The 21,705-nt window shown below is 40.7% G+C and overlaps 1 protein-coding gene across 1 annotated transcript in view; it reads right to left on the bottom strand.

The window, feature by feature from the left end:
* LOC120729245 (calsyntenin-2-like) overlaps positions 1-21,705 on the bottom strand; it is a 320,942-nt gene that overhangs the window by 132,249 nt on the left and 166,988 nt on the right. The window contains exon 3 of the mRNA XM_040024788.1: positions 6,517-6,712. Within this exon, the coding sequence (XP_039880722.1) occupies positions 6,517-6,712 (196 nt within the window). The remainder of the gene's footprint in view (positions 1-6,516; positions 6,713-21,705) is intronic.

Below are 21,705 nucleotides of genomic sequence, written 5' to 3'. Positions count from 1 at the left end.
TTTATAATGTTTACATACATGTTTTGGTTTCTGTGGATAGTTTCTGCTTTTTCAACTTTCACATTCTTTGAGGTCCTGGTGTTTTCAACAGCGTTATCTGAAAAATATGGTTTGCTACGTGGAACACATCAGCCAAGACCTTTCAGTTATGTTGAGTGAAGTTCTCATATTCTATCACTAGGCACCATTTAGCATATATGTGTGTCTGTGCATTGCACCTTTATAGTTTATGACTGTAGTTTCTTACCAAAATTGCTAGCTTGATCACTAAGCACTCTATCCTTGGAAACTTCTGTCTGAAAAAGCAAATTGCTAAAACTTGGTCTGCAAAATGTTGGTTCTGTAATACAGAATAAAGTTTGGAGATTTTTTCCTGCATGTTATGTCAGAGTTGAAAGCCTGCAGCCTCCAAAGCACCTACATTACATGCTAGTCAAGTAACCAGCTGCACTTTTAATGTAGCAGTTCTACAAAGTGCTTTTTAATGTGTTTCTCATTCACACACACACACACACACACACACACACACACACACACACACACACACACACCACACACACACACACACACACACCACACACACACACCAAATGACAGCCAAAACTGCCATGAAACAACTGGCATGTCACAGGAAGTGCAACTTGGGTGTCCGTGTTTCGCCCAAGGACACTTTTCCATGCGGACGTGCCGGAGATCAAACTGCAAACTCTGCAGTTACTTGACAACGTGCTCTACCACATGAGCCGCCCTACGGCTACAACGTGGCCTCAGCAGATGCATCATAATGATTTCTTTGTTAATGACATTTCTGTGTGGTTAAGTCATTCCTGCTTATGAGATGCATTTATTTTTCTCAAAAATCAGCACTGCTTGACTTTTTCATTAATGCCTGAGCTGAATCATTATTGTGTTAAATCAATTGACACAAAATGGACATTTATTACATTTATGGCTCCTTGCAACAAAGGCTGAGAACACTTCACAGCTCAGATTTGACAGAGGTCAACCCTATAGTGTAATTTGTGTTTCATTTAAAGCTGACCTGAGCAGAAACTGCCTCAAGGAGTTTAAGGTGAATTCATTCAAGCTTTGCACTTTGCTGACAAGTGACTAATGCAGTAGCCAAGTAAAATATATCTGAGGGCAGTGGCAAGAAGAGTAATTCTGGGGAATCCTTTAAAATGGTGCTTTGACTTGAGTCATTAATGTCGTTGTTTATAAAAATGTCTGTTTCGGTGGTTTTTGACAAAGTCGTCAAATGCGGAGGAATGTAGCATTTTTATTGGCTCTGTAGGATGCATGTATTCAAAGTTTGACATGGCATTTTGAAAAAGAAAGAAACATCTCATTTGTGTGCAAAAAACTCACACTGGGAGACAGATTTGTATAGCCAGAGCAGAGAGAGCATCCATTTGTGAATGCAGAGGCAGTGGAACAAAATATTCAAACACGGCAGCCTTTAACAAAGAGAGAAGGCCTGACGGAAAGAAGGACAGCGTCTGACAGCAAGCGCTGGCTGAGCTGCAGCCAGCCAGGGGAAAAAAATACTACAGGGAGAAGTAGGGCAGCAGCCAGTGGTTAGCAGAGCAGGAATATATAGAGGGTAGAAAGATGAGTTTGAACTCATCCTGTGTCACTCCTGATCCCCTCCCCTGTCCTCTTTAGCGGCTAATTTTCTTGACTGCCTTCTCTCTGTGCTGTTGATGTGTCATGTGTAATTTAAGCACAGCCTTAGGCAGAGATTCGTCTTCTTCCCTGCTAGCTTCTTTGTAAATCGGAGCAAGCAAGTGAGCAGTGCAGTGAAAGGCCAGCCTCATCCTTTGAGAGTTGCCAGCAAAAGGACAGGCCATTTAAAGTGTTCCCAAATTCATTTCCCCTTCAGCATCAGCTTGTCTGTACCAACCAAACTGTTTCTACGTCACAGCAGGCAGTGAGTTATGTTGATAGAAAGTAATAGTGTGACATAACAGAATGCCTGGGAGCTTAGGAGGGATGTAAAACATTATCAACAGCGTGAAGGCAGAGACGGGAATGCAAAACAAGCACACAGAGATGAAAACAACCACACAGCTACACAGCCACCGCACAGGCATGCAAAGCAACCATTCAAAGATGCAAAACAACCACAAAGAGATACAAAACAACTACAGAGAGATGCAAAATAACCACACAAAGATGCAAAACAACCACACAAAGAGGCAAAACAACCACACAAAGAAGCAAAACAACCGCAGAGATGCAAAACAACCACACAAAGATTCTATTCAATTCAATTCAATTTTATTTATATAGCACCAAATCACAACAAAAGTCACCTCAAGGCGCTTCATAGATACAGAGAAAAACCCAACAATCATATGACCCCCTATGAGCAAGCACTTTGGCGACAGTGGTGAGGAAAAACTCCCTTTTAACAGGAAGAAAACTCCAGCAGAACCAGGCTCAGGGAGGGGCGGCCATCTGCTGGGACCGGTTGGGGTGAGAGAAGATCCAAAACAATCACACAAAGATACAAAACAACCACAGAGAGATGTGAAACAACTGTGCAGAGATGCAAAATAACCACACAAAGATGCAAAATAACCACACCAAGACTCAAACCAACTGCAGACATACAAAACAATCACCCAGAAATGCAAAACTATCAGACAAAGATCCAAAACAAAGACAAAGAGATGTTTGAAAATCAGGCTTTGAATGCCTTTCTGGAGTGGGTGTACACTTTTAACATCCATTTTGGTTCTTCAGTACTTAGAATACTGTCTTATAGCCTGTATTTTGCACCTCACCATCATCCATTTTTGTCTTTTTGTGCAATAAAATTACAGTAACGTTCATATTACATTGTGTTGTTTGTAGTTGTTTTTAGTTTTGTGTAGAAGGGTAGATGTGCCTCATCCTCTCGTAATCTGTCCATGACTGTAGGCTACTGGAGTCACAAATATGAGGCATATACTGGTATTTTAAATTAAAACATTTAATTTTTTTATTCATTGTTCATTAATTTCATTGAATGAATGTTAGAGCTATTCATAACAATGATCAACAATAACAGTCAATGCACTGACACAATGATAGATTTCTGTGCTGGACTGCGTTGTTGGCCGAGGTGAGAGTGGGAGCTGAGTGGAGAGACTGTGAGGAGAGATGTGCATTATACAGTGGACAAAGGGAGGTGTCTGGACTGAGAGCAATTTCAGGCAGAAGCTGCTTTCAGGAAAGCCAACAAGTGTGACAAATTGTTTTTATCAGGTCAACTCTTTAAAGTATAGTCTACCAGTATTTGGAGAGATGAAGTGGGTGTTGCTTTCAAAGCATTCTGGAATCAAGCTGAGACCAAGTGAAGGCTGGAGGAGGAAGAGCTAAAGAAATATGTTGAGTGCCATTGGACTAATATGTAATTAAAGGGTGTAAAAAATACCATGACATATTATTTTGTGCAAGACTTCTACCTTGAAACAATGTGAAAATGTGAAATGTGTTGTCGGTTGAAAATATGTCAGGTTTGCCTACATTGCAAACACAATAGCCAGACTTCTGCCAGTGCATGCAGTCTTCCCAGCTCAATCCCAGATACATTTAGTTGCAATGTATTTTTCTGCATATCTGTTCCTCTTTGGGTGTAGTTGCTGTTGTTTAAAGTAAAATTCAATTCCAACACGTGTTCTGGCAATTTACTTGCCACATACTGGCAAATAGACCAGAGCACGAGTATAAATGCTCACAAAGGTGTGAGACAGACTCAAAAAACAGATATCAAGCTTTTTTTCCCTTCAGCTTCACTTAATATTATGTTACAAATCTCTAGCAGTGCAGTCTAAAGCCAGAATTATAATCAATGAGTCCTACATAAAGGTTATTTATTTTCTGTAATGAATATAAACACCATGTCTAGGGAGTTAGTTTTAAGTGGACTAGATATCTACTTGTAAGTTTTTACCTAATTTAATTTTTCTGAGTTCTTGTTTTTGCCCCATTTTTCTTGACATTTCAAATGTCTCTGAACTCCACATATTTCCACACTTTGCTTTTTCCCTTGTCTGCTCTAATTTGGTTTACTTATCCCCTTTAATTTTGACTGTATTTTTTTTTCTCTTATAACCTGCACTGTTGTGCTGGCAGGAAACGTCATTTTGTTCCAAGTAGAACGACACTTGAAAAGAAAATTTGATTTAAAAAGTTATATTTGATGCCTATTTTGTGCTCAGAAAAACAAATTTAATAAGCATGTTATTTGAGCACTTTTTTCCCCTGTGCTTTGCCTCAGACTGCATACAGTCTTGCCCTGACTTCTAGCTGGAGGTTGTTGGCGCTGTAGGCAGTCTGAGAGGGAGACTGCAGGCGACGCCACCTTCTTTGCAGTTAATAGCCTCCTAAAAATGACGCAAGCACCGAGCATCAGATGTGTAAAGAGGGATGCACTCAGTGGTGAAGATGCAAACAATCGTCTATCATGAGGAATCAGGTCACAGTCAAGAAAAACAAGCAGGTTCTTTTGTAGATTTGGTGCAGCTTTGTTTTTTTAAATATATATTTTCATAGTTTAAACAAGCTGCACAAACACAACTCCACGCACTGTTTACCACACACACATAAACTGGTGTTAAAAAGGAACATACGGTGAGGATGATCAGGCTGAGTACATGATGAAGAAGCAGAGAGACAGAATCTAACATCAAATGTATTCCCTTAACACCAAGTCTATCAATCTCATTCATGAACTTGAGTTTTTGAGACATCTACATCATCATTGTGATGCCCCCCCACCCCTAAAAAAAATATGTAGCACAATACATTTTAAAATAATGAATCCCGAGACAGTATCATTTTATTTTCTCAAGGTACTTTTTCTTTAATTCTATAACTGGTATACAACCCATGGACTTTTGATGATTAGCAATGACAGTGGCCTCATAAATATAACTACATAATGCTCTTGTAATGATAGCTGCATTGGCATCATTGAAGTATTTTGCTTACTTGACTCATTCTGTAAAAAAAATCATTTTCAGGTCTGAATCTGGTGCTGTAGTGTGGGTAAACAAAACTTCACAGAACGAGGCTTTGGGGCTGTTCACTTCAATGATCACACAAGTTTGAGTCCCATATTTTAGATTTTATTTTTGTTCCAAAGAGCTTTTTAATTGGTCTTTTAGTGGCTGTTTACTTTCATGCACTAATTGGCTTTTTTTATGCAACAAAAATGGGCTATTTGATTAGGCTTAGGCTACAAAAGTATTTACTTAGGGTTGTGAAATGGTCACAGTTTGGGTCACAATCTAAAGTGCAATTTAAAAAGCGTATATCAGCTTTTACATTAACACCTTTTCACTGAAAGACTCGATGTCTTCTACATAATCTGTGATGCTCTCTTTTTTTTCATTACTAATTACAATGAATAATAACATCCCACTAAAGAAGGGGGGCGGGCTGCTTTACTGATGCATAAAAGACATAAGTCATAGAACATATTTACTAAGCTGATGCCCCTAAACCATCTGGTAAATTTACAAAATACACATTCAAATAAACTTAGACTGCAATAATTTTCTAGAATACTTGATTAAATAGAACCAAACATATGTAAATAACTGTCTTTCTGTGTATATGGGCCTCAAGACATGAAGGTACAGAGCTGTATCCATGTTGCTGAAGGGCAGAGCTGCTACTGACATAAGCTGCAGAGGTGCTTCTTAGCATTTTGAGAATAAAGTAGGAACTTACTGCCGATAGTCTCATTTTTGGACCATCCAAAACATGTGGACGCACATTTTAGTTGTCACACACACACACACACACATATATTACAATTATATATATATATATATATATATATATATATATATATATATATATATATATATATATACACAGTGGAACCCCGACTTATGGAATTAATTCGTTCCAGAGGGTCTTTCGTAAGTCAAAATTTTCGTAAGTCGAAGCCCCTTTTTCCATTGCTTTTTGAGTGAGGCAATACTGGCTGAAGACGAAGTTCTTGGTGGAGGAGGAGGTGGCGGAGGTTAAAGAAAGCATACGTATGCATGCATACATACGTACGTGTACATGTATATAACATTATGGAATTTAATTGAATTTTTTTTTCTATTTTATCTATTTTGTTATGCGGGCATTTTGCCATACCACAGGGCAGAAATATTAAGTGCCTTAATAACTTTTTCGTTAAATGGGGTCTTCGTAAGCCAGGGTTCCACTGTATATATATATTCACAGTTATATAAAGCCGACTAGTTGTCTTCGTTAGTCTTTCCAAAGCTCCACCGTCCTCTAGGATAGCTGATAATGTGAGTTTAGACATTGTCTTCATGAATAATTCATTCTTTTCTACTTTGTAGCCTTACACAATGTAGCCCAAGCACTTGACATACATTATTAACTCGGGTTTTGTTTATTTAATTGTCTAGGCCTTGCAGTTGGTGGTATTTTCGTGTCAGTGCATTCTGTCCACCTTCGCAAAGCCTGCTTTATTCAAACCCCATTGTCTGTTTTACTCACTTGTGGGACTTCTTGCCCTCGATGCCCCCAGGGCCCGACCCGCAGTCATGAGCTTGAATGATGAAGGTGTATTCCTTCTGTAACTCGCAGTCCACCAGGCCCCGTGCCCTCAGCTGGCCCTCACCGGACGTACCGTTCAGCACCACTGCCTCGAACGGTGCGTCCAGCCCATGTATGTTGAATGCACAGATCTCTCCTAGAGAGCAGGGTGGTAGAGAAGAGAGAAGGAAAAGGAAAGATGAGGTCAGATTTAATCAGTGTCTGTCACACAGAAACCAGCTAGACAGAATTCTGTGTGTAAATTAAGCAAACAAAAAGCTTTTTTGGGGAGAGGAAGTTCAAGAAAAACATTTGCCTTTACTAGATGCCTGAAATGTTCTTATCCATCATGCAAACCCACCAGAGAGCTCCTGACTGGTCCCAGATTCAGTCTGCAGCGTGACATGACCCTAAACTTCAGAAGGAGCCCCGCTACAGATGGCCGACCCCCACAGAGCCTTGATATTGACATTATGAAGCCAGTGTGTGGCAGGTTCTCCAAGATGCTTGGAACAACCTACCTGCCAACTAACTCATTTTCACAATCAGATTACTCTAACATTGTAGGAAAGAAATGCTGACTTAATTTAACATTTATGGATGTTCCTGTGGGTCCAACTCTTAATTGTATTGCACAGAAGAAACACATGGTTTCTGGGAATATTGCTGAGCTATTTATTTCCACCAGCAGCCACTGTAAGAGATATTGTTGCGATATTCATATCTGCTCTGCGCTGCTCTTTGTCCCTATCTGCAGTGGAGGAGAAATAACAGTTGTAACTGTTTCACACATGCTCTCAGCATCATCCTTGAGAAAGATACCAGTGCAGAGAATACATACGTGGTGACATACTGGAAAGAATAATAAAAATGTAAAGCAAGCAGATTACTAAAACCTCATGATTTTTATTTGGGAATTATATAAAAAAAAGGTCTAGCCCACTCCTCCCTGAGAAAGTTCATGAATAAAGTTAAAATGCTCTACACTAACAATCACAGGCTCATTTGTAAGACTCTACACTCTCTTAATTTAGAAATTTAGCAAAGTGTAAACCCGTTATGTTATTTTCAACTCTATATTTGGATTCTTGATCTCTAGTAGAGTTTATACAGATTTATAGTTAATAAAAATACAGATTTATTTTATATTGCTTGTTCCGCTCTCTATTCAGTCACAGTCTGAAACAAGCCCAGGCTTCTTTCTCTTTAAGCCAACTTACTTGTGATTGGCTGTCCCCCTTAAACAAAAAGAACCATACAACTGAGACTGAACATACATTCCACAGAAAAAAGCTCCAGTCAGATAGCAGATTCAAACCCAAGACCTACTTGCTGTGAAACAACAAGAAGTTTGTGGTATCTCGATAACTTAGACCTCAGAGGGTTAAGTAACATACCTGTCCTTAAACAGAAGACAGAAAGTTCTTTAGGACTGTGTTTTACAGGTTCCTTTGTGTTGTACAGCAATATTCCTGATGTAGCTTTGTTACGTTTTCTTAATATTGTAAATGTTGCTCAAATGATGTGAGAACGCTATTCAAAGTGTAAGAAGTACAGTTAATTCCATGGTAAGGTTTAACACCTCGCTTAAAAGAAATTCTTTAATTTAAACTTTATTTGATCTAAACTGTATTGTGGCTGAATAAAAGCTGGACAAAACAAACCCTAACATTTACTTCTTGGTCACCTTGGGTTATTCCTATTGCTCCTTCACAGGTGCACAACGAAACATACAGGCAAAGCAAAAAGCATTAGAAAGTCACACTGGAGCATTTATAAATAGATCAAACTCGCAATCCCGCCAATGCCCCTTCGTACTTAGTGTCTAATTGCTCTTGTGAGAAACACCAAGGACATTCCCACCGTTTCTCCACCCAACATGGAGCCATTCTTAGTAGTGCACCCAAAAGCAACATTAAGCGCAATTGAGTTACACAGGGGCTCAAGCAAAACTAAAACAGCTCAAAGTCACCCTTGTAGCGAGATATAGAGCAAGAAAATCCATTTAAATCCAGAGTGAGCAGCTGACAAGAGCAAAACAAAAGAGGCGAGAGAAGGCTGACATTTATTAGCAGGAGCGTATAAAGAAGCGGTCCATTTGTGGGGTCGGAACGCTTTCTTTTTCTTCTTAACTTCTAGAACTGACATCCTCTTGTGCTTCCACTGGTGGGATTTCAGGAAATCACTTAACGTGCTGGTCTCACACTCTGACCTGTGACGGCTAATTGCGCTGATATCACTTAAACTAACAGCAAGGACTAAATTGGATTCCCAAGCAGCTTTGTGTGCACATTGCTCCTGGCAAATTCTGATAAGAGCAACTTTATTTTCTGCCCCCCTTCATCCTGCTTCTGTCATAATCCCTGCCACCTCACCCCGCCCACACCCAACTCTCCCGCCCCCTCCCTTCCCGTTAGGGGCAGGGGCTCTGAGATGACAATTTGCCTGCAGACAAGCTATAGGCGAAGGAAGATGAAGAAAGAGCAGACGGAGGGAAAAAAGAGGGCAGAAAGTAAGAGAATTGAAAGGGTTGGGAGATGTCAACATTGTTTGGTTACTGTAAAGGACACCCCCCCCCCCCCCCTTCCCTTTTCTGTATTGTCTGAACAATGACTTATCAGACTTAAATGGGCCCCCATGTCATGGAGAAGCACGGCTTGCCGGCAAGAGCAAAATCATAAAATGGCACCGAGCAAACGGTGTGAGACGGCGAGTGACAGGAGATGCAACAGTCTTGACGTGAGGCTTCTCTCGACAGTGCGCCACCACCACACAAAACAGGAAAATGGAAAATCCATCACCGCTGGAGCGAGAAATAAATCCAATACACACAGGCAAGTGCAGAAGCTTCCCATCAGGGCGAATATGCTGAAGATATGCTGATGGTGCGCACGCCCACCGTCGAGGCTGGGTGGCCCGACGTGCTCCTTCATGATTTAATTGTAGCTGAAGGGGAGAGGCAGGGAGAAGGGTCAAGGTGACCGCAGGAGGTGTGTGTGTGTGTGGGGGGGCGGGTGGAGTGGGGGGGGGGGGGGGCCCTCTCTTAAGTCTCAAAAGAACACTGTGAGTGGTTCCAGCTGCCAACAGACCTGTCATTTTTTTCCCATTCTTTTCCTTTCTATCTATCACTTCACTCCAGACCTGATAAGTGTTTTGCCACCTACAGCGAGGCAAAGATGGGCGGTGGAGCGGGATGGGGGAGAGGGGACGAGGTGGAAGAGCACTGGCCCCCGGAGGCAGGTGAGGAACAGATGTTGGGCGGATGGAACTTGGCAGAGGCATAGCGCTCCCAAACGCTAATTACTGCGCTAAACTGTTAGCTAAATATGCATCTCGGTGTCACATTAGACTTTTAAGAGGTAGATTTACGATCAGGAGGAACTCTGTCTTCTTGAAGGGGGGTGAGGTGGGGGACATTTAAAACTAATGGATGCAAACTAATGGATAGTGTGAGTGCAGTGCTGTTTCTTTATTAGTTTATTTTCTGGCTAATCACCACTGTTTAGCATAATAAATTACTTTTATGATCTTCAGCACTCCATATAGTAGGCCTGCAGCATTTTTAATCACTATATGCTTTTATGCTTTACACACTGTAAATTTTTGAAACTAACTTACTCGACTATGCCTGATTTGCCCCCCTCTTCTTTGCTACCTCATTCTCTGCTGCTGTGATTATTGCGTTTCCCCTTGGACATCATTACATTTTCATTTAATCAACTCTGAATTAAGGGTTGTCTATTAGTTAGTAGAAAGTGCACTCTGGACCTAAGCTGCTGTCCTGTTGGTGTCAGAAGTCGTCCAGTGCTCAAACACCTCAAGGGAATCTGGCACCGGTCCACTCTGCACTATCTTAGAGGACGGAGAGCTCATTATCACTGAAGGCAGAGCTGCTTTACCGGCAATATTGGCTCGTGTTTGCAGAGCTGGAGGAGTGTGACAAAATATCAGGGGCCTCGGCGCCTTGGGGCCCCAAGTTATTATCAAAGCTGACAAAGCATTCTTGATGAGCTGCCTGTATCTTAATATATACACAAGCCGAAAAGGTGCTTTCGCTCACGAGTGCAGAGATATGCGCGGCAGCTGTTTACCGAGCATTTGAGCGAGGAGTAAAAGTGGAGATATCAAGCGAGGAAGCAGTCACACTGCTGAGAGGAAGACGAGGAAGAGAAAGATATAGAGATAGATGAAAGGAGGAACTGAGAAGGATGGGAACATGGCCACTGCTGCCTTAGGGCAGCTCCGATTTCCCTACTGGAGAATGACCAAAGCACAGGCATGAGTACACACACGTTCACTCAAACAGTGCCAGCTCGGCGGCTCTAATCAGAGCCGACATGCCTTTCATCCTCCTACTGTTGGAACAAACACCAGATAGACAGCAAGTAAATCAGATTTCTGGATCTCATACTGCTACCGAGCACATTCTGGAAGAGGAATCATTTCGCTGGCACTGAAATGTTTGCATTCACTTAATATTTCCCCTTGTCGCTGTTAGTAAACCGGCCCTGTTTGCAGAAGAGTTGCTGTGTTTTATGAGGTTTACACAGTTGTCATGATTTCAGCTTCTTTTCCAATTCTGACGTGGGATCAAATTATCTGGTGTATTAGTCACCTCTGCAACCTACTAATTCTCCTGCTTACTTCAGCCCCCACCCTCAAAAAAAAAAATGCAATCAACACACCCACAAGCACACACCCCGGCCCCTCTCAGCTGCAGTGCAGAGATAGAGCACGAGCCTCATAACTCTGCAGAGGGACGAAATTGAAAATGCTGTAATTATGCTCTTCATGAAATTAGCTAGCAGAGGAAAAAAAACACAATTGAGAAGCTGTCCATTTCTGAGATAAGGATTAATACTAATCAAGTCCACATGTTCTGACTGCAGTGCATGAAAACTGAAGTGGTGTTTCTGTACAGTGAGCGCCTCTGAGTGTTTGTCGGAACGGGGATTTTTAATTAAACTACAGCTTTCTCAACAGGGGTTTAAAGCGGGGAGGAAGTGGGCTTGTGTGTGTTCGACTGTTGCAGAAGGGGTGCGAGTTGATTTGCTCGACCTCGTGGGTGCCACCCCCACTGCCACCTCCCTTCTCTCCTCTCCTCTCTGTTAATTACATTAAAGGCCCCTCACACAGTGTTAATGACATCCCACTGTCTTCTATCAGAGTGAACACCCACCGTGTGTGTGTGTGTCTGTGAATGTGTGTGCAGGCATGTGTGAGAGAGTGAACAGTGGAGGATTGAACCTTCTACACTCAGACACTCACGTCAAGGAAGCAATGGGTGCCCCCCCTGAAATCAGCTCATGCTGTTGTTGTTCATAAGCATGTAGACGGTATGTATCTGCACTATCCCTGCTCCTGATGTGCAGAACAGCGTTCTGTATTAGTACAGTGAACACAGAAAACTGCACGGTGGGCTGCCCGTGACCTTTGCAGTAAGTCTAATCTGCCAACCAAAGCAAGCATGTAGCTTCCAAAGATTACAGCTCACTCATCAAAGTTTACATCCACTCACAGGTCCAGGCTTCTCATCACAGGTACGTGGGAATTTCCTTTTCTGCACGGTGATTCAATTGGTGGGTGTAGTTTGGTAGGAAGAAAAAGGAAATACTGTACATGAAAAAGTGTTTTTTTTTTTTAAGGAACTGGGTCATCATTTCAAAAAACAGCACAACCTACACCAAGAAAATCTAGGTTAAGTACAATAGGTCAAATGAAAGTGCAAACTGGATTTAGTAGTGAATGTGGAAAACACTAAGCCTTGAACCTTTGTAGAACCTACGATGTTATCCACCTAAACGGCTGAAGTCGCTGTCAGCATTTATGCTCATGCTTGTGCAGTATGTGTTAATTACCGTGTGGTTGCTTCTCAACCCTGGCCCCCTGCTCTTGGTTGTAGTCAGTTTTCTTTCAGCACATTTGTCCCTCTGGTCCTTCTTTGTACATTCGAACACATCCGTTCTGATAGCTTCTGCATTCTCCCTCCAGGAATTTACTGACATTTGTGATTGATGCTATGATTATTATTGCTTATATTAAGATGATGATGATTCTCTCAGTGATAAATTCAAATTCTTGACATGTAGTTGCATATGTAGGGAGCTGCACATCACGTTTCGCATTGGTTACAGTTTAAGTTTTCAGTGGGGTTTGTGGTTAAGGCGTACATTTCCCGCTGAAGCATAAATCCCCAGTAAGCTGTGATCCAGCAGGAGAATCAACAGTCAGATTTGGTGTGACATGAAATGCATTGTGCATGAGATATATGCACCATGCGTATGGAATTTGTGGCTCATGTGAACAAATCTTTGCCTGAGACCAAGGATAGTATAAATATCAGAAGATCGATGCATGCAATTATGGCAATTATGACGTGTGTCTTTTACTCCTGACTTGTCACCAGTTTATGTCACATTTAAACAAACTAAATAAGCACCGAGATTCAATGTGAAGAGTTAATATTGTGGTGGACTCTGACGCCACCCATATGGAAAAGATACAAACTTTATAAGATTCATAAAGTTTGTATCTGTCTTGTGTGAAATTTGTATGAAAAGCATACAAGAGTGAAAACAGATGTAAGATCCCTTGAAAAATTATATAAATGAAATTATATTATATAAATGTTTTGGATACTTACTAAAACAATATATGAAAGTAATGAGAAAGTATATGAGTAAATCATATAAGCCTTATATGATTCACTATATGAAGTAGGCCACATCTTATGCAAGTTTTTTCTATTTCTTTTCCAAATGGGCAGTCACCAGCAATGTAGGCTGCCTGCTCAACCAGGAGAGATATGACTGCGTTCGAACCCAAACTCGGAGCGTTTCAAAAATATAACCAAGTAGTTTCAAGTGCCCGAACCCAACAAGCGAGTGAATTCAGAAAGTAAGTGACAATGACACAAATCCGTGAGTGTAAATGAAGTGTAAAACACAAATCACAAACACACAAATGACAGTTTCTTCACTGACAAACTTGTGACTCTCCCCAAGCTTGCACCACTCCTCCAATTTTATAATTCAGTTCTTTCACAGAGAACAGCTTCCTCTCCTCTACAACAAGCCACCAAAGCCAAAGGATCTAGTCATATCTCATATCTTTGACAGAACAGCAATATTTGATGCCCTGCGATAAGAACTTATTGGTATCACTTTACCTTTAGGTTATGGGTTAAAGTACCTGCCAGAGTAAAATCGCTGTTTAATGCTTTATGAGTTTCCTCTGCATACTTCACAGTCCCTCCCTGCGTAGTGCACATATTAATTAAATTAACTGAGCTCGTCACACAAGCTTTGGGTTTTAATGTAGTGCTCTTTTTACACAAGCCAAAATTACCTTAGTTACTTCATCAGTGTAATGCTTTATAGAGTTTTTGGACTACCCCAACACTGAGAAGAACTTTCTATGATAAATGCACAGATTTAGATGTTTAGAAGTGGGTAAAAACCCTAACCCTCTAGAAGCGTCTAAAAGTGCTGTAGAAGTATTGCAGTATGAGTCCGCTTAGGTCAGATTTTTGGGTGAATCAGCATGGGGTTTTCGGTTTCATCTCTCCAGGCATTTCATTGGACAGCACCAAAAAAATTTTAATAACTCAAGGCTACTTTGTCATAGCAGCTTCAAAGGTCTGTTAGCGCTGCCAAGTGTGTGCAATGACACACACCCACCTCGCCTTATATGTCAGTAAAGTTAATCACAAACCCCAGGGGGCAACGTGTCAATTACTTCAATTTGGAGCAGGGCCAAAGCACTGCTGTGCAGGAGTCAAACCATCAATAACAGACTGGCATCCGATGCAGCACCAGCTAAATCATTACAGTAAACACAAACACTTCACTTTAATCAGCTGGCAGCTTACATCCACCCACAGAATATTCACTGCTTTCAGTCAGTGACGGCCAGGAAAGGTGAAATTTCCCGACAGTGATCTAAAAATTGACATTGGGCAATTTTTTGAAAAAACAACTTTATTCTATTTCCTGTTGCTGATTTAAGGCATGGCTCACATTGGAAACTGTATCCACCAAGTGCTAATTGAGGGGAAAAAAACATAATGCCATAAAATGAATCGATATAAGGCTTTAATTAAGATCAATTCCACACAGCAAAATCTCCAGTGTTAAATTAACACTGGAGAGTGTCTATATGGGTCCACACCTCTGAGTGTTAAATACAACACTGTTGAGTGTTAAATTAACACTTTTGACAGTGTTATATGTTTAAAAGTAACCTAGTCAGTTTTGAAGATTAACAAAGACTAACACTGAGCAGTGCTGGTTTTCAAAATAACTCAAAATGTTAGAAATATTCCAGTGTTAGAAAATCAGCACTGCTCAGTGTTAGCCTTTGTTAATCTTCAAAACTGACTAGGTCACTTTTAAACATATAACACTGTCAAAAGTGTTAATTTGACACTCAACAGTGTTGTATTTAACACTCAGAGGTGTGGACCCATATAGACACTCTCCAGTGTTAATTTAACACTGGAGATTTTGCTGTGCAGTATTTTGTGTCATAGAATGACTTTGTAAGGCCTTTCTACATGTAAAACGCAAGTTCTTTGACACAACTCTTTCCTCTACTGAATATCGAAATACGATTGGCCTTCCAAATGGTGAGAGGAGGTAAAAAAACACAAAAGCAACCAAAGAGAAAAAACCCGCTAAACATTAACAAAACAAAGCCAAGGCAATCACATTAAACACAAAGAGAAATCAATAGTTTCTATTTTCCAATTCTGTTCATGGAAATGCCCTCGAGGGAGAGCATGTGTCCTTGTCTGAGCAAGGCCAGTTAGAGTTCAATGTGTTCAAATATCCGTATCAGAGTTTATGACCCCCATTAATGCCTCAGAGGATGTTCTCTCCACAGTCGAGCAACATGATGAAGCAAAGACCATCACATCGCTGACACTCTCTTTGATCATGGATAGAGTTTATTAGATCTAAGGTCAGCAAAGCCAAACAAAATCAAAGAACAACCACACAATAGAATATTTAGAGTACATGCAAACCTGATTACGTGCCAAGTTTTCTTCACAGCAGAAATGCAACCGAGCCCACAAACGTTTTTTGTGTGTTTTTTAATACAACGCAACAACACCCTGGCTTTGTTTCGACGTTTACAGTATTTCAGTTTTATTTGTTTTTCACCAGTGTAGCATGCAGTGCTTTATTGAGCTTTATAGGCCCAAAATTAATGTCAGAATGATCCACTAAGGCTCAGGCAGGGATTATGAGAAGCTCGTTTCAGATATCAGTTTAACTCTCACACTAACTGGATTATTGATGCATCTAAGCCATTTGCACTGTTCAGCTTTTCATTTTACTAAACTAAGAGAACAGTTAGCCAGTCCTGTTGCCTGGAAGGCTCTGCTTACATTTCTGTTTGCTATCTTTCTTCTGATTGGATGCCCACAGCAAACAGAAGGATTTAATTACATTCTGGCTTCACTCACACGAGCATAAAGAACAGTTGGTGACCCCTTGACAACCTCCAGTCACTATTCCCTGATTCCACAACTGATTGCTACCAGAGGGTTACTGACCTTAATTAAAACAATAATTAAAACATAATAACCTTACAAATGTAATCAGTTCAGAGATACAAAGAAGGTTTTTATGAGTCCTTCTGGTTAATTTTTATATACCAGTCATGTCTGCATGAGTACAAGAGAACGGTGAGTAACAAAAACAGATGACCCTCAGCAATTTGAAACACGAGAACAGAAACGCACGCACACAAACACACAGATGAGGATCTGTGCCATCCCATCCCATTAGTAGTGATCTAATGTGATGGCTGTGGCTCACTTGGTAGAGCAGGCTGTCTACTAATTGAGAGGTTGGTGGTTCCATCCCTGAATGCTCCAGTCAAAGTATCCTTGGGCAAGATATTGAACCCAGATGTTCATCGGAGTGTGAATCAATAGATAGAAAGCACTTAGATGTAGAAAAGTAAATGTGTGTGTGTGAAAAAGACATGTCGTGTAAGGTAGATTAAGTCGTGCATTAAATAAGAACCTGACAATTTACCTCTGCAAATGTTGTCACACAGCAGCGTCCACATAGTGTTCGATTAACAGAAATATATGGCAATAAGAGGTATGCATTTTATTGATTTTTACTGCTAAAAAGGTTTTCTATATAGCAAACTTTAAAGTGGGTAAAGTAATCGTATGTTATGAGGAAAACAAGGCTTTTCAAAGACACAACATGAGATACAAAGTCAAACAAAAACTTTTATTTATTTATTCGAATGAAAGATTTGATAGTGTCAGAAGTTCATGTTTACATCATAATAATAAGCTGAAATGAACCCGAATCAGAGAATGACCACTGCAGGGAGCACCTGGCATTTTAATGCATCTGTTCATTTTAAAGCCATTCCAAATATTATTTCCAATCTTACCAAAAGGCATCACCCACTGCCCTCCACAGAGCCCAGGGGAAGATTAAAAAGTCCCAGTTCCAAAAATAACTACTCTGACTCTCCATTATGTCACTCCACTCTGCCCAAATACAGGCTGAAATCCTGCCATCGAGCTATCGATCATCTCGTCGTGTACCGACGGCTCCGGCAGTCAGGCCCAGCTGTTCACCATCATCACCACTGAGTGTTATAGGCTCCGGTCCAACCACACAATGGATGTGGCTCCACTCAGCTTTCCTTACTCTGCCCGTGATTTAACGAAAGCTGGACCAAAGCCAACAAGGCATAAGGCTTCGACCGGCGCATTTGAGACTGAAATGAGGCAGGAACCAAAAGTCTGGATGTTTGTAAATGCTACAGAGAATTGGTTTATCAGAAAATCAGTTGCGATATCTTTTATGGCAGAGGCATCGTGTCCCAACTGACCAAAACACAAAATGTATTCTAATCTTGTTTATGCTCTATTAGGGAATTTGAGAGGGAAACCAGATGAAAATATTGATGCTGCTGCCCATATCTCTGGTGTATTTTATATGTAAATTGCCATCAGTTGCATCATCCTGTTTAAAAGCTCCCGCAGCCAAAGGGTCCACGAGGCAGGAACATATCTTCTTTTAGTGCATTCTGTGGTAATGACTGTGTTAGGCTGTGTTAGCGAGCGGGAATGGAGTACAGGACGGACGACTTGCTGTGGAACGCTGACGACTATGAAACGCAGCGGGCTCACATGACACGTCCACCATCGCTGCTGGCAGTGTTTACCTTTGGGGGGGAAGTGTACAGTGTGTCTGATAACAGCTGCAGAGAAAATGTTGTTACTGTGTCGGTGTGACGTCCCTGGAGAAAACTCCTAGAAGATTATTTTTATACTTGTGCCTCGGAGATCTACAAAAGGCACCACAATCTTGGCATTTACATCAAACAGCAAGACAGATGTGACAGATGAGCTATTCTGACAGCTACAGTAGAGACATGATTTCTGCTTTTCCAGCGTTCACAACACTTGAATGCCCTCTTTAAAGCCTCTGTTTCATTTCATTAAAGCACAGTGCTTTTGAGACCAGATTGGCTCTTCCCACACATGGATGTGGCTACGCTTCCCCCTGTGCTAACAGTCCATTTCAAATACCACTGTGTACATGATAAGTTGTGTAAAGATGCAAAACGGCAACAAAGACAACAAGTAAAACAACCCAAACACACACCTACGTTTCCTATAATGCAACTTAGTAACTTACATTAGACGCTGATTTCCTGGCAAATGTTTCACATGATTTTCTAAACCACACACACAGAGCTCAGAAAAATGGCAGAAATCATTCCAGCCCCCCTCCAAGCACTAAATATCTGAGAAATGGTTTATAACTATTAAAAATGTCATCACTGTACACAGTGTGTTCACACATGGAAATTATAGCTCTCCTCACTGTGATTCATTAGTTTTCTATACACCAGTCCCGACTTTAGACTACTCTTTTCCACTTCTAATGTGCTGTTATATGCTTCTTTAATACTTATGTAGTGGCTATAGAAGCTAACAAGGAAGCAGTCTTTGCATCAATGCCAAAACAGCTAAATAGGCTAATTTATAACTTTAGCCTGCCAATAATGTCAACTAATTTTGGGCTTGATCGGGTGAACCCTCCCTTAGTTGCACTGCAATCGGCGTAGGCTGCTGGGGGGGTTTCCCATGTTGCACTGAACATTTCTTTTTCACTCACTGTGTGTTTATACACAACTCTGCAGTTAATAAGTAGTAGTTAATCTCCAGTTGTCTTCCACAGTTGCACTTCCCTAAAACCTGGTACTGCTAGATGTATCTTCCTGTTGGAAGGGAGTTTTTTCTTCCCACTGTTGCCAAGTGCTTGTTCATTGTAGGGCCTTAACCTTACATTATAAAGAACCTTGAGTTCTTTATATTTTTGTGGTTTGGTGCTATATAAATGAAATGGCACTGAACTGAATATTTTTAAACACATTTTGGTTTATTGTGCTAGAATGAATGCTGTGTGAGTTGAATGTTGTATTATGGTTTAATGTCTTCACTTTGCCTTCCGCAGTGTGAACAGTTACTTTGATCAGAATGTGATCAGGGGAAAGAGTGTGAAACAAATGGAACATTTTCATTACGGCATTCGTCAAAGCTGCTGTTTTTAAATCAGTTAAAACTGTCACCACAGTGGCATTTAACAGAATTTTTTTTTTTTAAATGGCACATGTTGGTCCTTAGAAACATGAAGCAATAATTTTGAGTAAAATGAAACTGAAATACAAATCAAAGGTTTATTTTTTTCAAATGATTAATGAGGAAATTATGCAGGGGCAGGGTTTAATAAGAATGTTTTCTTCCTCCTGCTCCTTTTCACACATGGTTGTAGTGCTTTTTGATAGAAAGTGTGGTTGGTTTGTTTGAATTGTTGTACCAAGTGTGAAATAAATAAATAAATGAAATGAAATGCTCCAATATAAACTGGATATATACCAAACAAGTATCTTTCATTTGACCTGATTCCATTTAATTTTAATGTTTTACATTTTTCATATGCAGCAACATTACATGTAAAATTTACCTGGAATTAAATTAGTTAAAGTCAGCAGTTTGGGAATAGTTGCTCCCTCCCTCCATCCTGAAAAGTTACCCACTGGGAAACGGGTAAACTCTAAAACTCAGCTCTTAGCTCAGCTTTTCAGAAGCTTCAATTTAAATATTTCCAGCAGTTAAACCTTTCAAAGAAACTCTAGTAAAAGTATGATATATTTCTATTTTCCCTAAACACAAAGTAATCGTTCCAAGAGGCAAAATATTACCTGAGCTCTCATTGGAGAGAAGTTTACATTTGCACAAGCTGTGAAAAATGACTTTTTCCACCAAGGTCTGCTGGCACCAGTGGGTCACCATCGCTCACTGATACAGTTCAAATTGGCCTAGGAACCTGGGAGTGTGAAAGCAGGGTAGTCCCTGCCACAAACTGTATATATATGTGTGTGTGTGTGTGTGTGTGTGTGTGTGTGTGTGTGTGTGTGTGAGAGAGGTGTTAGAGCAAGTAAGCATGAAAGATAAGAGATTATGGGAGCAACAATACGCACCACAAAAATACCCTATAGATGGGATTTCTTGCTGTCTGCACCTGTTTTTCTAGAACTCTGCATGTGTGTGTGTGTGAGAGAGAGGCTGGTCTCTTGCTGTTCCTATACCTGTCTCTTTTTATAACTATAAAAATGTCGATGTTTGTGCATGTGTGTGCACGCGAATGCCCACTCTATCTCTATTGTCCAGTGTGTGCTTCTGTCTCTGCGTTGCACACACCTGAAAACCTGCACAGAGTGAAAACACTCAGTGATTGGCTGGCAAACATGGCCTCTATCCCTCCTATCATTTATTTCTCTCATTCGCTCTCTCATTTATTCCTGCCGTTCAGCTGCTGCCATTTCTCAAATTCAGCTTCTTATTAAATGTCTGTCATCTGTGCCATTTGTCCATGGTGCTGCGTTCCCCCATTCCCTCATTTGCCCTTCATGCCATTCTGTCCTTCTCTTGCTTCACCTTGCTGGAGAATTAAAGCTTGTGTATTCTGCTCTGATATTGTGTTCTTATCCTTTATTTACACAGCTTTGTTAGAAAAAGGACACCTGACTGGATGTGGCTTGACCGGAGCATTAAATGAGTTCATTGCTTATGTAAGTGGAACCATCTTTTTAGATCAACCGTCAAACAACTCTGTTGTATCTTCTCAATTAATTATGAATAAAACCAAACACAGAGGCCCTGACAAAACTGTGGTCTAGCTTACTAACTAAAAAAGAAAGCACTAAATTATAGGTTGTGTAAACATTTTTAATAATTATCCGATTAATCGTTTTAAGGAAACCGGATACATTCCAACCCTGTTTCGATGCGTACTTAACGTACCACGGTTTCAACAAAAAGATGCTGCTGTACTTAAATACCTGTTGCATGCTGACGGGCATCAAAGCTTGTTGTCATTTCCACCTCACTGCCAAATTAGACGTCTATCACTCTCTTTCCTGTCTGCTTCCTAGCTTCCTATCCTTGGCAGGAGGACCTCAGCGGATCACTCAAGAAAGGCCCGTGGGACACTCGAGTCAAACTGCACTCCTTCTTCAAAGCACAGCCAGTGAGAGTGAAACGTGATTAAACCTGGCAACACATCTCCTTACAGCTTTTAGTGGATTTATGATTAAAATGTTTTCTCCTGATAAATGAGGACGGGTCACATTTCCCGCAGTGTCACTTCTCATGCTGCTGATACACTTTACAAGAAGGTTAATTTCCAATGTAACGATGAATGAGGGGGGGGAAAAGCCCAAACAAGTACTTAACTGGCCTTCAAAGTACATCTGTACATATTTGCTGAAATATTTGAGAAGAATCTGTTGTTACAGGCTTTTCTTTGGATCTTGACACTGTTTTTTCTTCAGGACAAATCAGTCTATGAATAATGGCAATAATGTATGACCGTAATATATATGAGTTTTCAGTTACTTGACATGAACAATATGATATTATTACTGCTGGTACTGTAATTCTGTTCTTTCACATAATGATCACACATTAAAGAGGCAGCTTTCCAGCTTTCAGCCCTTAGCGGGCCATTAAATCCTTACGCTAAGGGTGGCTCATTGACCTAGCTTTATTCCCATAGTGTGGCATTATCTCCAATCAGCTCAGTATGTCACAAAATTACA

This window comes from Simochromis diagramma, unplaced genomic scaffold, assembly GCF_900408965.1.
Source record: "Simochromis diagramma unplaced genomic scaffold, fSimDia1.1 OVJJ01000348.1, whole genome shotgun sequence".
In the NCBI taxonomy this organism is placed as follows: domain Eukaryota; kingdom Metazoa; phylum Chordata; class Actinopteri; order Cichliformes; family Cichlidae; genus Simochromis; species Simochromis diagramma.
This window is presented reverse-complemented; position numbering and strand designations above follow the sequence as displayed.